At 43.5% G+C, this 17254-nt stretch overlaps 1 protein-coding gene across 1 annotated transcript in view; it reads right to left on the reverse strand.

The window, feature by feature from the left end:
• The window catches only part of DNAH9 (dynein axonemal heavy chain 9), a 241309-nt gene that overhangs the window by 15790 nt on the left and 208265 nt on the right, over positions 1-17254 (reverse strand). Inside the window, exons 65-73 of the mRNA XM_078785082.1 lie at positions 14406-14528; positions 13842-14035; positions 12145-12293; positions 10327-10454; positions 9016-9243; positions 6199-6390; positions 5826-6017; positions 4171-4341; positions 3293-3475 (exon numbers count right to left, since the gene is read on the reverse strand). Of these exons, the coding sequence (XP_078641208.1) occupies positions 3293-3475; positions 4171-4341; positions 5826-6017; positions 6199-6390; positions 9016-9243; positions 10327-10454; positions 12145-12293; positions 13842-14035; positions 14406-14528 (1560 nt within the window). The remainder of the gene's footprint in view (positions 1-3292; positions 3476-4170; positions 4342-5825; positions 6018-6198; positions 6391-9015; positions 9244-10326; positions 10455-12144; positions 12294-13841; positions 14036-14405; positions 14529-17254) is intronic.

A 17254-nucleotide genomic window follows, 5' to 3' on the forward strand; every position in this document is an offset into this window, starting at 1 on the left:
TTTGTGAACAGGATATCTCAAACCGTTGGGCACTGATACGGACAAAATTTGGTGGAGATGTTGGGTGTGTGACGAGGACTAATCAATTCGATTTTGGTGAAGATCTGAATATGGATTCGGATGCGAGAATTATTTAATTTTCAAGTAATTCCTCACCATTTAGAGATCGGGCAAAAAGCGATATACAACATGATATTGTTGTGGTTTTGAGAATAAAGGCAACCACCCTTTTAGTTAGTTGCACCACAACATGTAGCCTCGCTTTCGCCATTTATTTCTTATTAAATGTTAAGTATAGTCTCCTTCCCAGTTAGTATACGTTGAGGCAGGTAAGTAAGGGTAGGCCTCATTGAGACTGGAATGCCATGTGATGGGCCTAGGCCAAGTCGAGGAGGCCCGAGGGAGGAGCCGGAGGGCGAGGCTGATAAGCAGAAAACAGCCAATGGGAGCTAAAGGGGAGTGGCCAGCAACGGCGGCCAATGAGGACTAAGGGGTGTAACTGGTGAGGGGCTATCACGACACGTGACCCACGGCGGCCAGTGGAGGCCTGTGGAACATTCTAGTGGGGCTCCGGGGGGATATAAGACCCGCCCCGGACCCCCGAGCTAGGTCTCTCTGCCCCCGCTCTCTGTGTGCCCTAGACCCCAAACGCTCTCTGCTGCCCCCCCCCCCCCCCCCCCGTTCTCCCTGGCTCTGGTCTCTCTGTTGCCCTCGCTCTCTTGAGATTCAGGCTCTCGCAGGACGATCTCTCTCGTTGGCCCTGTACTCTGACGATCTCGCTGCCTGGACTCCCTGCACGTGCGCTTCGCCTCGCCGACTTCGGGACACGCTGTGGGGATTCCCGTTCATGTACGACTGAAGCCGACGTCCCTGCCGCGAACATCACGAAGGGGAAACGCCCAACGAGCTGCCCCAGGTGAACTGTACTAAGCGGCCGTGCTTTGAGCGCGTCCTCTTCTTCCTCCCTTTCCCCGAGTGAGTCAGAGGGCCCTTGTCTGGGAACGTAAGTAAGAACGGTTAAGTTTCTCTCCTGTGTCTCTTTTCTCTCACCATTGTACATTTGTTAATAAACCTGTGTTTGTTTCCAACTTGGCCGTTTTCGTCTCTTCACCATTGGCCTCGCATTGCACGAGATAAAACCGCTCAATCGGGTTCCTAGTAATTAACGGCACGAGTTACGTGACACGCAAACCGCTCGGGCGTATCAAACCAGCGTGACTCGTGTGAGGTCCAGCCCCCGTCCTCGCAGCGGCGTGTGTATTGAAGGTACCTGGGTCGTGACCGGAAACCCTTCCATGCGCTCGCTGCGGGTTTGGCGGCTGGAATTGCTCAGCAATCCGCCCCCACGAGTGTAGAGTGGGTAGCGGCCTCGTGGACTTGAAGCTCGAGGGGGAGAAGGGCTTAATCCCCCCTCAGTAGGTCGACGGGCTCGAGATCCGCAATAATATTTTAAAAAGTTATGGAAGAGTTATGACTAAACTTGGTGGACGAGTTGGTTAGGTTACAACAAGCTAATTCGATTTTGGTTCAGGTCCGAAACCAGATCCGGCCTATCAGTAGGATACAAAACATGAACTGTTCAGCCTGGCGGAGGTATGCACTCTACCAAGTGTCGTTCTAGTTTCCTCTGCTTTTGTCATATTTACCCTGCGCTCGCGAAGCGAAAAGCAGGGTTAAGCATTCAGTTGCGTACGTGTGCCATACGTGTCTGCATTTAAAAAATTCATTTTCTTGGCCGATAACTTGGCCGAAATTCATTTTCAACCGTTGGTTCGATTGACATGAAATTTTCCCCATAGGAGTGCCTCCTCCTGCATAATATTTTAATGATTATTATGACGTCATAGATCACGTAGTACAGGCACCATCTTGGAAAAGTTCGCACCTCTATATCTCTGCAAGCACTCCATGGAAAAAATTGAGACCTGGCTCATTGTCAACTACTCCCCATGGGGAATAAGATATATTAATGATGATGTCATCGGTGCCTTCGTTATGACGTCATAATTCGACAAATACAACACTTATCCATCCGATCATTATGAATGGTGTTACGGATTCGTCACTTCCATTGTTGTGGTTCTCATCCACTGTAAATATTTTTGGTTGCATGTACTATTATTATTATCGTTTAAGTGAAATAAGAGATAACTGTTTTCAAAAGGTAAAAAAGGTTATGGTTTTAAAAGAAACCGGAAACCGGATCGGGCACCGGAGAAGAAGAAGAGGAAGAAGGAGAGGAGAAAGAGGCAGACCGAGTGAGGTCGGAGAAGGAGCCGAGCTCTTTGGAGGTCTGGAGCAAACGCTGGCGTACGGAGGTCACTAGTGAACTTTGGGGTTTCCTGGGAAAGGGATTCCTGCGACAGAGTTGTTATCACTGTGACAGATAAACCTGCGTGACAGGTTTTGTGGTTGATTCCGAAGAGAATCATTAGAGTGCCGTTACGTCTCGAGAACGGACTGTTGGCGATTTTACCTCGCACCTGATTTCGCATCGCTCCAGGTTTTTCACTTCGCTTCAACCATTTCAACGCATCCAGACGTTAACCTGGTGTGTGTGTGTAACGTGGATTTTGAGTGTGAATTTGCGGTTCGCCGATTGGGAGCCGTTGAACGTCCATACCCGAAGGTGTGATTTCCCAGCCGCCTCTTGAGGACACTTTTGCCTATCTTTGGCAGTGTGACTGTCAACCGAGTGGGATTCTGGTCTCGATACCGCATCATTCTGACGATCACTGGAGTGGATCGACTTTGGCTTGAAGCCGGAACCAACTTTGGCTTGATGCCGGGTTAGAGACATTGGGAATGTTCTTTTCGCTCACTTGGAGCACAGTGAGTTATATTGTACGAAACTGATGGTACCATCATATGAATGATATATTGGTTGTACAATTGATTAATATTGTTATTGTAGTTATTCTTGTGTGACCTTAATACAATACTTGTTTGTTGGTAACAATTGGTGTGGTTTCACCATTGATCTTTGACACACAGAATAACACATCTTTCTGCCGTGACTCCTCTCGGGGCTCGGAGGTACACCGTGACCGGGGTTTGGGGAGGAGCACGTAACAATGGTTTGTAAATATTCCCTTCTTCTCCCAACTCTCTGTATGCTTGGAATATGCATCAGTCCAATCTCTCACCTTCACCCTGTTCCTTCCTTGCTCCCCCTTTGTGCATACATACTAAATAGATAGCCCTTTATTGAAATTTCAGTTTGACCCAGTGGCTTCATCAACCTTTGTAAAATGGTAATAGACGCTTTTCATGTTAGAATGGTGTCACCTGCCTCAAGTCCCTGGTTGAGCTCTTTCAGTGAATGATGGATCTCATTAATAAGTAGATTTGCGCACTCGCATTCCTGGAACATGACCATGGCGTAGGGTGTCTGATCCTCCTGGCCGGGTAACATCTCCCCCATTGAGAAACCTTCTGGCAGACGTTCTTGGATGTCGTTAATAACTTCCTTCACCTGGTAAACAAGAACACAGAAAGTAACAGCTCATCAAAACATAATGAAACAAATCACTTTGGATTCAGCATTGAAAAAAAAGAATAACAGCTGTAAAACTAGAACAGCACTCGGTAGAGCACATGCCTCCGCCAGGCTTAACAGTTCATGTTTTGTATCCAACTGATACACCGGATCTGGATTCGGACCTGAACGAAAATCTAATCAGCTTGTTTTTGTCACTTACCCAACCTGTCCACCAAGTTTCGTCCAAATCCATCCACAACTTTTTGAGATATCCTGCTATGCATAGTTTTTGGCCCTATCTCCCAATGGTGAAGAATCACTTAAACAATTCTACTACCCGGATCCAGATCCGGATCTTCACCAAAATCTAATCATTTCGTCCTGGTCACATACACTACTTTTCTGCCAAATTTCCTTTGAATCCGTCCACAACTTTTTGAGATATTTTGTTCACAGACAACCAGACAGGGGTGAAAACATAACCTCCATCCTTCAGTGGTGGAGGTAACAATATCAGTGGTGAGGAATGGTAAAGGTGAGTAACATGCACAAACACAAGAAGAATGTATGAACGGACCCTTTGGCTCATCCCATCTGCCTCATATCCCAATCCCATATGTATTATTTAACTCAATGCCTGAAAGTTTTTCAACAAACAATCAAAAATGGAACTCTGAGAAAGTTCTGACCTTTTCCTCACGGGTAAGTCCACCAGAGTCCTTATAGCTTCGGTCTCCAGGCTGCAACAGGAGAACTGTAAGGAATAGCTGCTCAGAAGTGCGTGAGAGGAAGCCAACTTCAGCATTGGGATGCAGTCCATACAGGTGGGGAGACTCAGATGGCAAAGATGCATCGACATACTGGGTTAAGGAGTGAGAAAAATGTTCATAAAGTGAGATATCAATCATTTTAAAAGTGAATCTGCACATTACAAATTGAAACATAAAATGTGCAGTGGGCTGAATTTCAATGATTTGTTTAACCCTTAGCTTTATGCGTTGTGTGACTTTTCTACAAGGCCTCATAATATTGCAAATTTCATACCAGACAGGAAGAAGCCCTAATAAGAACACTACGGAGCCAGCGGACACCTCACAAAAGAGGCTCAAATAAAAAGAAGGGTAGATGAAGAAATGAAAATGGGCCAACAATCATCCAATCTCCTGGAATCACATCCAAAAAGGAAATATGGGGAGCAAGGAAGGACAGGACGATCAAGAAAAAACACAACAGATCTGGCGGTCGACAGACGCAGACAGGAATGGAAGGGGAAGAAAAAAAAACAATCTTATGTCCAAAAGTAATAACTCACTAATGGCGCCGCCAATATCAGATTCAGATACAAAGGGAGCAGGTGAGGACTTGTAAGGAAGGCATGAGCTTGTGTTGCTGTAGGTGGTGTTGTCGTGCAGATCGGCAGAGGGTGAAGTTTGGCTCGGATGGGATAATGGGGACGAAGAGCGATGGCGAAAAAGAGGCCAGGAGACGAGGGGATGGCAATCAGGAGTGATGTTTCTGCACCTCTCGAAAACTGTCCTTCCGTGGGAAGTGATGAAACAGAGGGAGAAAGAGACTGAGACAGAGAGCGAGAGCGAGAGCGAGAGCAAGACAGCGAGAGAGAGAGAGAGAGAGAGAGAGAGAGAGAGAGAGAGAGAGAGAGACAGAGACAGAGACAGAGACAGAGACAGAGACAGAGCCAGACAGAGACAGAGACAGAGACAGAGACAGAGACAGAGAGAGAGAGAGAGAGAGAGAGAGAGAGAGAGAGAGAAGTATTGTCTCCACCAAAACCAAATGTGATCTTGCATGTTCTGTACATGGCCTTCATCACCTCCAGGACTGCCCTCACGCATGGCGTGTCCCTCTCATTGGCTTCCCCTCCCGCTGGTGTGGGCAACGCCATCCTTAGTGGCCATCCCAGCCCATGGGGTGGCCCTATTAAAAGTGTTCCGTCAATCTGGCTGTCTTAGAGTCAAACGGTCCCTGATGACTCCATTTAAAGCACAGAGCTCTTATGTGCCTTTGTGCCCAAGTGCTACACCTGGCCTCACCTGTACAAGAGGTGTTACACAACACAACCTTACCCGATTCTGCTCTAAAGTTCACAATCACCGCCTTGTCGGTGTCCGTTTTACCATACGACTTACCTCTGACAGATATCGAACGAGGTAAAGTACAATAAAGGTTGTAAAGGTTGTACACAATAGCTACTTGCTCTGTGTAATGTATAAATGCAAGGCTGTCGGCCTAACAATGTATATTCCTCATTCGCTTGGTCCATTCCATCATTTTCCATGCTGCGCAAAATGGGAGAAGTGCACATATGTGAAAATACACCACGTACATGATGATAACCTGTAAGGTCAGAAAATGGAGGTGCGAGAAAGCCAGGAGACAGGTTCTGGTCTCCCTCCAAAAGCTTCGGTTGGAGGAATTGTTGCAGGTAAGTTCGACAAAGTCGACGATCCCATTCATCCGTGATGTATCCACCGTAAAAGATCTCGCCAATCAAGTAGCGCAGGTCACTCCAAGGCACCTATATAGGAAATGTATGTTTAATCCATCGATTGTGACTTGATCAATGGCACCGCATGATAAATAAACAACAGTAAGATGATGAAACTTGACAAAACGGTCTCATTTTTAAATTATAAAAAATGGGAGAAGTCTCATGGAAGAGGGAAAGGTTCATTATTCCAACACAAATGCCCACAAACCTTTGCATTGGCCTCCAGGTAATTAAGAAGCACATTGCTAGAGATGAGGAGATCTCCGGTGCTGAAGGGATATTGTTGGTTCCAGCCCTGCGGGCCAAACTTGCGACGTTCTGCCACAACAGCATGGAAGTAGCAAAGTGCGAACAGGATGCTTCGGAATTCATTACCACGAGAACACATCTCCAAGTCATCCTGCAAAAAAAAACCCAACATGTTATCCAGATCTTCAGATGTTGCTGGGTATCATAGTGTTATAATCGGACTGTGGAGTATAAACTGTTGGATTTGTGCTTCGCAGTTGGAGCGTTGCGTCACAAAGTGTGTCGTCGCACCGATGCACGTTAAACTGTCCTGTATGCTGTCGTTAGCCGGTAGATGTTAGTCTTCCACAAAGAGGAGCCCAGTCATCTGGCCAAATTCCAAATTTACAAAGAGCCAGAAAAGAAGTCAGAGCTCACTTCAATGTGAGCTCCGTTTGTTGTGCACAGGACATCAAGGTGGTACACTAATTATTTCCATGTTCGGGTCAGCATGTTTTTGTCCACCAGTGCGCATGCACCTGTGATCCAAGAACGAAGATCCTGCAGGTGTGCCACCTTGGTGTTGTCGACAACATCTTTGAAAAAAACCCCAGGAAAAAATCAAGGGGGGTTATGTTTGGTGATCGCGGGGGCCAGGCGGTTGATCCGTCTCAGCCAATCCAGCGACTTGGAATTTTTTCGTTCAGAACGGCTCAAACGACTAAGGCCTAATGAGGGGGAACGCCGTCCTGTTGAAAAATGATGTCAGGTTGCAGGTCTTCAATCTTTGGGAAGACGAATCATTCCAACATGTTCATGTGAATTGTTGAGGTTACTATATCCTCCGCAAAGAAAAACGGACCCATCAAGCAGTCATGGAGAAGGCCATACCACACATTGATCTTTTGACTGTCGCGCATGTGTTCAATGACCACGTGGGTGTTTTCAGAGCCCCAGATCCTCACATTATGCTGGTTGACCTTCCCCAATACCTGAAAGTAAGCTTCGTCTGTGAACATGACCTTTTTTCAGGTAATCTTCATCATCCTCTATGCGACTGGGCATTTCCAAGGCAAACGGTTTGTGTCGAGGTCCATCATTTGAATGCAGAATCTGCACCTTGTATGCATAAAGCTTCAATCTTTCATACAAAATCCTGTGTACAGTGGTGGTTGGTAGTCCCAGTTCTCTGGATGCGCGTCGCATTGATTTTCTGGGGCTTTGTTGAAATGATTCACGCACTCGTTCAACATCAGCTGCACTTGTGTGTGGTTGACAGGTACTTTTCTGTTTCTGACAACTTCCAGTCTCCTTAGACTTCTTGTACGACTCTCTGACACCAGTCCGTGATGGCAGATTCCTTCCATACCTTGTACGGAAATTATGCTGAACTTGCATGTCGGATCTCGTCTTGATGAACCATTCGACGCACTGAGTTTTCTCCTGTGGAGTCGCCATTTTATTTTACATGAAACTACCAGACCTGAAAAAAAAACCTCAGGAGTTTCTGTATCATATAAAACAAAGGGTATCGTTGCATCATCTGTGGTACTAAATATATTAACAACCAAAGTTGTCCAAGTCTTTTTGGAATACCATGTATATCCTTCAGCATTAAAGAAAAATGTGTAAAAATATTTATTGAATTAATTGTCAGAAAAGCCCAATTCACAAGGCCAGGGTATCGGTCAAGTGACAGGAAGTCCATGTGACACCACAATGCCTCTTCTAGTAAGAAAGAAAAGAATTGTGAGAGAAACTCATAAAATGAAAATTATTAATATGTGCGACACACAGGGGAGAGTCTGTGCTAGGTATCAATCAGGTTACCTGTGAATATTAACAATTGAAGTGCATGGCACCTTGATTTGTACACTACACATGCAGTCTGTGCCAGTTATGTAACGATATGTAATCACAGCCATTAACTAGAACGGCACTCAGTAGAGAGAAAACCACCACCTGGTTGGCCATATCACCCAAAGGTGAAGAATCACTTAAAAATTAAATAATTCTCATATCCGAATCCATATTCAGATCTTCACCAAAATCGAATCTATTTGTCCTTGTCAGACACCCAATCGGCCCACCAAGTTTCGTCCAAATCCGTCCACACCTTTTTGAGATATCCTGCTATGTGTCGGTTTTAGCAATGTCTCGCAATGGTGAAGAATCACTTTAAAAATTAAATAATTCTCATATCCGAATCCATATTCAGATCTTCACCAAAATCGAATCTATTTGTCCTTGTCAGACACCCAATCGGCCCACCAAGTTTCGTCCAAATCCGTCCACACCTTTTTGAGATATCCTGCTATGTGTCGGTTTTAGCAATGTCTCGCAATGGTGAAGAATCACTTTAAAAATTAAATAATTCTCATATCCGAATCCATATTCAGATCTTCACCAAAATCGAATCTATTTGTCCTTGTCAGACACCCAACATGTCCACCACGTTTCGTCCAAATCTGTCCATAACGTTTTGAGATATCCTGCTATGTATCGTTTTTGGCCGGATCTCCCAATGGTGAAGATTCACTTTAAAAATTCCAGTAGCCGGATCCGAATCCGGATCTTCACCAAAATCTAATCATTTCGTCCTTGTCACATACGCTACATCTCTGCAAAATTTCGTCCGAATCCGTCCACAACTTTGAGATATCTTGTTTACAAACAAACAAACCTTTGGTGGTGGAGGCAATAACATATTTCATTGTGATTTAAAATTCTGACAAACCCTGTCTGTCACTTTTGATAGACAAATAAGAGGCTCATTATTTCCCCAATGATGTCAAACCTGACTGAAGTTGTCCAGAGCTTTGTGCAGGTTGGCACACATGCCACTTGGAGGTTCGTTGGTGATTTTGATACACCTCTCGAGGATGCATCGAGGAATGCAATGTGCGCTTTGTGATGGAGCTGGTTCTGCACTCAGGAAGATGTGAAGGTGAGCGTGCCCACTCTCACTCGCTTGCTGGAGTCTCTGCTCAAGTACCGGCAGCCAATGTGGTACCAGGTGAATGTTCTATCGAGCAGGTGGACACAGGCGACAGTTCATTCAGTGAACTATTCAAGTACTAAACACGGAATGATCAGCAACACGGTAATCGTGACACAATGACCACTAGTGAAGCTACATGGAAGGCCTAGAGCCTTCTTGCTACACATTGTGGTATCAAGGATAAATTATCTCGGCTGATTGTCGTTCCTCTTAAAAGTGATTGAATACAAGGAAAGATATAGAGTTGATTACATCGACAGGTTAAAATGGAGACAAACAATATGGATCAATAGTACAAGCAGCGAGGTGGGGTGAATGCATGTTGTGACTCGAGGTATCATTAGGGTGAACAAAACAACAATTTGTGCAAAGCAATCAAATCAAAATCAGATTTGCTGTAGTTGAGAATATTCATGAACGCTCATGAAGTGGAAGTGCAACCAATTCATAATCGTAGTATATGATTTGGTTGCACTTCCAATTTTGAAAGGAAGGAACCGCCTTTAGAGGCCATTTTACCCCGCAGAGCAGGGGTTGGCCTTTTTTGGGCACCGTGGTCCCCTTTTTGAAGCGATGTTTTATGGCCGGATGCCCTTCCTGCCGCCAACCCTGTTTGTCGCCTCTTGCGACACACGGGGAATTACCAGCGAACTGGTACTCAATTTGCCGACCTCAGAAGGATGAGAGGCTGAGTCAACCCCCCTGGCGTTAATTCAGCGATTGACCGGGATTCGAACCCAGGATCCTCGGATCCCAAGCCGGCACCCTAACCGCTAAGCCAACACCAAGCTAAAAGAGAAAGGAAATAAATAAATAAATAGTAATCATAAAATAATTAATCAATTGGCTAATAGCATACCGAAACCACCAGTGCTTCATCTGAAGCTGTAACGCTTAGAAAAATAATGAAATAAGTCATTAATCGAAAAAATTATATAATTAATTGATTAATCAATAAATAAATAATCGATAAATTGATTAATCAATGAATCGAATTTTGAAAGGAGTGGAGCATTATTACAAATTCCTATCGCTTCTGGACAGAATCACATTCATCTGTACCGGTACGGACAGACAGCTGTGTTGATAGTAAAAGGATGATGTTACCTGAAGAATGACCCAATGACCCACTTTTATGGCCAAGGTCAGGGCATGCTCTGCCACAACTTCTTGTCCCTGTCCCAGAGAGACGTTGTGCAGATTTCCAGCAGAATAAGTGAAACCTAGAATGCTCCCTGCACAGGTACAAGAGGATTACGTCTTACACACGTTGATGAATCACCAGGATGCCAGTTTATAGCTGGGTCGGGATTCGAACCCAGGCTAGACCGCTGAAAAATACAAGATTTTGACACTTTACTTGCTCAGAGGTGTGAAGTAAAAAATCAAGAGTAAAAAAAAGGAGAGATCTCAGCAAAACAATCGGAAATTTCCAACATCGACATCAACTCAATCACATCTGGCTAATCTTAAGCTACCTACCATTCCTGCCAATATCCATGCATCTCTATATACCCGACGCTTCGAAGTACTTATCCGAATCCAGTTAAGATCAATCAACTGTACACATTCCGCGGAAGACCATTCCATGCATTAAAACTCCATGTAAAATTCCCCAGGCTTGCTTCCCATTGACACTGCCATCCACCATAGAGTGGACACATCAATAACTTTTGAACAAAGTAAAACTTTTCATAATTATTGCTGTGAATGGTTTTCTACACATGTTACATATTCCTATGAATTGATCCCTGGGAACTATATCTCCCATCAATTCCAATATTTTGTTTATAATTTCTTCTTTCTACCCCCAGAAATTGCATTCAAGTTCAGTCGCTCCATTTCTTACTCAAAACCCGAAGCTTGGTGACCCACAATGTGGTGAAAGTACTTCATGTAAGACTACGCCAAATGACTCCAACTCAGTGCTTTGATGTATTTTACAAAAAATTATTCAAAAAGATTGTTAAAATGGAAGAACGGGGTACATATCAAATGTTGGCAAAAGTCTGGGAGATCTTCAACCAAAATGGAAGCCTAGGAACCCTTTGCATACTTTTTTTTGTCATATATTCTTAAGGTTTATAGACTGGTGTTGGCTTAGCAGTTAGGGTGCCGGCTTGGGATCCTAGGATTTTGGGTTCGAATCCCGGTCGATCGCTGAATTAACGCCAGGGGGGTTGACTCAGCCTGTCATCCTTCCGAGGTCGGCAAATTGAGCACCAGTTCACTGGTAATTCCCTGTGTGTCGCAAGAGGCGACTAACAGGGTTGGCGGCAGGAAGGACATCCGGCCATAAAACATTGCTTCAAAAAGGGGACCACGGTGCCCGAAAAAGGCCAACCCCTGCTATGCAGGGAAAAAATGGCCTCTAAAGGTGGTTCTATATATTCTTAAAGTTTCATGACATCACCCATAACTTCAAAATTTGGAAATAAAACAATGAGTTGATACTCTAGGTGCCCCACCCTTTGGGTGGTAAGAGGAATACATCTGTGTAATATGAAAGCTAAACCTTGAACGGTTTTTGAAATTTTGCGTATACAAGCCAAGTTACCGAGGTGGATGCCATGGCAACATAATTCAGCCAATCACAGCCTTGATCGAATCAGGTTGAAATAATGTCATGAGGAATAGATATCTATCTGCAAGTATAAAAGCTAAATGTTCAACGGTTTTTGAAATATCGCGTACGCAATAGTACATGGACGGATGATCGGCTGGTCGGTCGGTCGGTGAGACGGACCTCATTTTAATGTCCCCTTTTCGACTTTGTCGGAGGGGTGGGGGACAATTTAAAAAAACCTCTGAAGAGAGGAGTGTAGTTCAAATTTAACCTGAATTGTTGTTTATCAAAGGCAACAATTGTATTTTCGATCCATCAAAATTCATCATCTTTAGGTACAAATAAGGCAAAAGATGTACCATGTCTTTCCACATCTATCAGAGGATTGACACCAGGTGAGAGGATGAAGAACATTGGGGTGGAAGGTCCAGACTCTTCATATGACGTCCGAAAGTCCGATCTGCGACTTGATACATACTCCATACCCAGCTTTTGCTTCACAAAGTCCCTGGAATCACAAATGAAAGAGAGTGAGATCACAACCACCAAAGTTCAGTACGACCATATGATATAAGGTATGCCTGGTTTTGTCTTAACGGTTAATGTGGCTGGCTTAAGATGTTCGGTGCTTGAGTTTGAGCCCCTGTCGTGTTGTGCCAATAACACCAGGTGGGGTTGACTCAGCCTGACACCCTCCTGAGGTCCGAAAAATGAGTACCTGCTTACTGGGGTAATTCGATCATTCGCGTATCGACTTATTATTCGCGACTTATTATTCGCGAAATGAGTCGATCATTCGCGTATCCTGCGGCGGAGTGATGACCCGTCCAGGATTGTACTCCTTAGCCAATGAAACTGCCTCGGCAGCTCCTATGCATCTCACGGTGTGAAATGAATGGTTTTTAGCCGGTCCCGTGCACAGCAGGAGACGGGATTTTGTAATCACTTCTGTGTGTATGTGTGTGTGTGTGTGTGTGTGTGTGTGTGTGTGTGTGTGTGTGTGTGTGTGTGTGTGTCTGTCTGGGCCGTAACTTTTTTTTTACCATTTGAGTTTTGTCATCAAATTTTCATCAAAGCTTTATTATGATAATATGGAGAAGGAAAATTAATAATTTGGTCAAAAAGTCAAAAGGTCAAAGGTCAGCGTCACATAAAATAATCAATTTTCATCCAGTTGACTTGAAATTTCAACTTAGCATTTGAGTTTTGTCATCAAATTTTCAACAAAACTTTATTATGATAATATGGAAAAGAAAAATTAATAACTTGGTCAAAAAGTCAAAAGGTCAAAGATCAGCATCACATAAAATCGTCAATTTTCATCCGATTGACCTGAAATTTAAAGAATTTGCATACTGAGTCAGTCAGTTGGTTCACAATCAAAACATACAAGCCGATTGTTTTTTTTAGATCAAAAGGTCAAAGGTCAAGGTTGCGTAAAATCACCAATTTTCATCCGATTGACCTGAAGTTTAAAGAATTTGCATACTGAGTCACTCAGTTGGTTCACCAATCAAAACAAACAAGCCGATTGTTTTTTTTAGATCAAAACGTCAAAGGTCAAGGTTGCGTAAAATCACCAATTTTCACTCCACTGACCTGAAATTTAAAGAATTTGCATATCAGGTCACTTAATTGGTTCACTAATCAAAATCTAGAAGCTGATTTTTTTTTTAGATCGAAAGCTCAAAGGTCAAGGCTGCATAAAATCATCAATTTTCATTTTGTATTCTTCTTCAACTGTTTTCGTGATTTGAGCAAATGGAAGAAGAAGACGGCTGACTACAAACGGATGCGGACAGGCTTTGCACTTTCAGATGCTTTCTAGTTATTATTACTATTATTAATACATGATACAAGTTTAGCATTTCTCAAAAACATTTTTTTCGACTGAAAGTTTAGCAAAAAAGACTGAGGGTGATAAAACCACAAAAACTTGATGCGCTCTAATGGCTCAAGCAACGCACTTACTACTTACCCCGTAGATTAGGTTAGTTCAATGCAAAGAAAACACTCGATGCAAACATAATATTGGATGTGTTGCATTGACACTTACTGCATGGCATAGGTCATGCGGTCAGGGCGAAGGGCACGAAGCACACAAAGCTTCTGCATTGCGGATTTGTTTTTCCAGTCCTGAGGAAACGGTTCCATCTCCGGGGCTTCTGATGCTACAAACGCTCGCCAGCGCTTTGGTGAGCCTTCGATGTCCTGGTCCAAGTCTGTGAACCCTGCCATTGTTGAGAGGACCTGTCCATCACAGGAAACAACCGGTGATCCCGCAGCAGTGGTCCCTGTGTTATAAGCACCACATGCATGATGGATTCAAAGTTTTAGTTCTGATATTATTGCAGTAAATGAAAATTATCTTCCATAATTATTTAATAGTAGTCTATGAACATCATTTTACACAATTGCTGCAACATGGCACCAAAGATTGATGTTGTCCTGTCACATGTGTTGTGTCAGCACATGTTAGTATACCTCACACTACCGTTGAGCATAAAATGAAGAGCTTAATGACCTCAAAATGAATTCAATCCTAATTCTTTATGACATCTTGTATTGATTACGTGAGTATTTTAAAAACAACTGTGTACATTCTTACTGTAGGGTTTACCTTGATGCCACCCCAGCTGTAATTGGTTAAAAAGTCCAAAGGACTAGATTGGCCTGGTCCTGTAGGGAACCGTAGCAGGAAGTCCATCTCTTCAAAAGAGATCTCTCCACTCTCCAAGAGGATCTACTAGTTCAAAGGTATGCAGAAATTGGTAAATTTGTGTTAACAACAATAATATGATTTTAGGTTTTAGAAGATCTCTTAGACTGACAAATTATAAAGCGATATCACATTGGAGCTGCACATGCGGTGCCAATTATTTACCCTTTAAGCAAAAAAAAAAAATAAAATAAAAAAAATTTCCCCGAGTACCGCTTAACGGATCAATGCGAAATGTCATACATATAATGAACAACTGATGTTGGGAAAATATTTGTAAACTATGACATCATCAGTCACGTGGTATCACAGCCATCTTGGATTTAAGGAAGAAATATTTGAAAATCTATATCTCCAGAACCACTCAACGGATCAATCTGAAACTTCATACGTATGATTGACTACACATGAGGAATTGTTTTTCTTTGCAAACTATGACATCATCAGTCACATGGTATGGTGGCCATCTTGGATCTAATTTAAAAAATTCAACTCTATATCCCCAGAACCAATTAACTGATCCAAACCAAACTTTACAGATATGATCAACTACGCATAAGGAAAATTTATTGAAAATGATGTCATCAGTCATGTGGTATGGCGGCCATTTTGCCTGGAAGCCTATCATCACTGCTCGCAGTTCTAGTTTACCCTTGATGTTTTTTTTTTTAATGTCATGCACTGAGCTATTTAAAAGTGTGATTTAGAGATATCATGACAAAAACCAAGTTCTTGGTAGCATACAGAGTCTATGATTGAATTGTTGTCCCCCGTCGCACCGCGGAGCGAAAGGGGGACTATGGTTTTCCCCTCCGTCCATGTGTCCGTCCGTCCGTCCTTCCGTCTGTCCGTGTGTGCGTGCGTGCGTGCATGCGTGCGTATGTGCGTGTGTGTGTAAGCGAAGGACCGCATTCAAATTTGGTGTGTGGGTGCAACCCACGTCAAAATCCAAGATGGCCGCCGCCATGTTTGTCTGACGCCATGTATGTCTGAACCTTGTGAGTGGAATATCTTGAAAAATAAGTGAAGTACCAACTTCTAATCTGGTGTGTGGGTGTATCTAGGCATAAGGAAGAAACCTATTGAAAATTGGGTCGCCACGTCAAAATCCAAGATGGCCACCGCCATGTATGTCTGAACTTTGTGAGCGGAATATCTTGAAAAATAAGCGAAGTACCAACTTCTAATCTGGTGTGTGGGTGTATCTAGGCACAAGGAAGAACGCTATTGAAAATTGGGTCGCCACGTCAAAATCCAAGATGGCCGCCACCATATATATGTCTGAACATTGTGAGCGAAATATCTTGAAAAATAAGCGAAGTACCAACTTCTAATCTGGTGTGTGGGAGTATCTATGCACAAGGAAGAACGCCATTGAAAGTTGGGTCTACTGTTTGTGTGTTTGTTGGATTCCTATGCACTCCTGAACTTCTGGATGGGATTAATTGAAAATTTGTATTTTTACTCTGGGTGGGCACTGGATCGTTTTTACCAGTAAAAAAAAAAATTCATACTACTGGAAGTTGGAACATTGAGAACCGAACTGCAGGATGGAATGAGTAGAAATTTACATATTCCTGGGTGTGGGCTCAGCGTAGGGGTGGGGGAGGGGGACAGGGAGGAGAGAACCCAAATTTTCTTGATGTAAATGTGCAGAGCCATACAGAGAGGGTTGCAACAATGGAACCCTCGTTTTTTTCAAAATCACGTGATTTTGTACGGATGCCATTTTGTGTCCACAACAGGGCAGAGGCATAAAGACATCATCAGAGAGTTTAAAACGTACACAAAGAAAAAATGATAGGTCATTATGCCTGGAGATCCGCTTTCTTCCCCACCTGTGGAACCAACTTCACATTCTCTTAACTCTCATTCTTCCCCCCAAGACTTCATGACAGCTGTTCACCACCATCGCATATCACCCCCAATCCGAAACCATGATCTTTTCTACATCCTTCCAGAGAGTTTGTTGCTGTATCCATCTTGTTCATCCCATGCATCCTCCCCTACCCTCATTCTTCCCCATGTCCCATATTTCTCCAAGTCTCAATCTATTTTGCCCCTCAAACCTGCTGTTGATTGTGTTTGCCCTGCAAAATTTGATTTGATTGTTTTTTGATTGATTGATTTTTGATTGATTGATTGATTTGATTTGATTTTTTAAATTTGAAATTTGATTGTTTTGCCCTGCAAAACTGTTGTTGTGTTTCCCCCTCTCTTTTTACTGCTCTTTTTGTTCTGTGACATCCTAATCCGTTCTTTTGGGAAGGTGGGGCAAATGTATTTTGTGCCGTGGCTAATAAACCCCACTGTGCGCAGCAGGGGTCGGTAAACCACTTGCACTGTGGCATGTGTACAGCCGAAAATCGTCAGTCGTCTCACCCGCTCCCCCACTTCGCAGGGGGAGAGGATGGCGAAGAGAGTTTCTTGCCCATGACCTAACCCTGGGTATTACTGACACGTATCCAAAATTTGTTGGAGATCGGCCCAACCCTGTCTTTTCCTATGATTTTCAGATTTACACACAATATACATGCAAATAATTGCCTTATTTGATATTACTAGGGCATGCCCGTACTATATCTATATCTACAATTATATCCCCCCCTCTATTTACATGAAATGGTTTGGTCCATGAAATGTTTTGGTCCATTCGCAACGCCAAAGCGAACGGCGAACGCTTTACATGAAATGGTTTGGTCCATGAAATGTGTTGGTCCATTCGCAACGCCAAAGCGAACGGCGAACGG

The sequence above is a fragment of the Myxine glutinosa genome, chromosome 9, assembly GCF_964187855.1.
Source record: "Myxine glutinosa chromosome 9, kmMyxGlut1.1, whole genome shotgun sequence".
In the NCBI taxonomy this organism is placed as follows: domain Eukaryota; kingdom Metazoa; phylum Chordata; class Myxini; order Myxiniformes; family Myxinidae; genus Myxine; species Myxine glutinosa.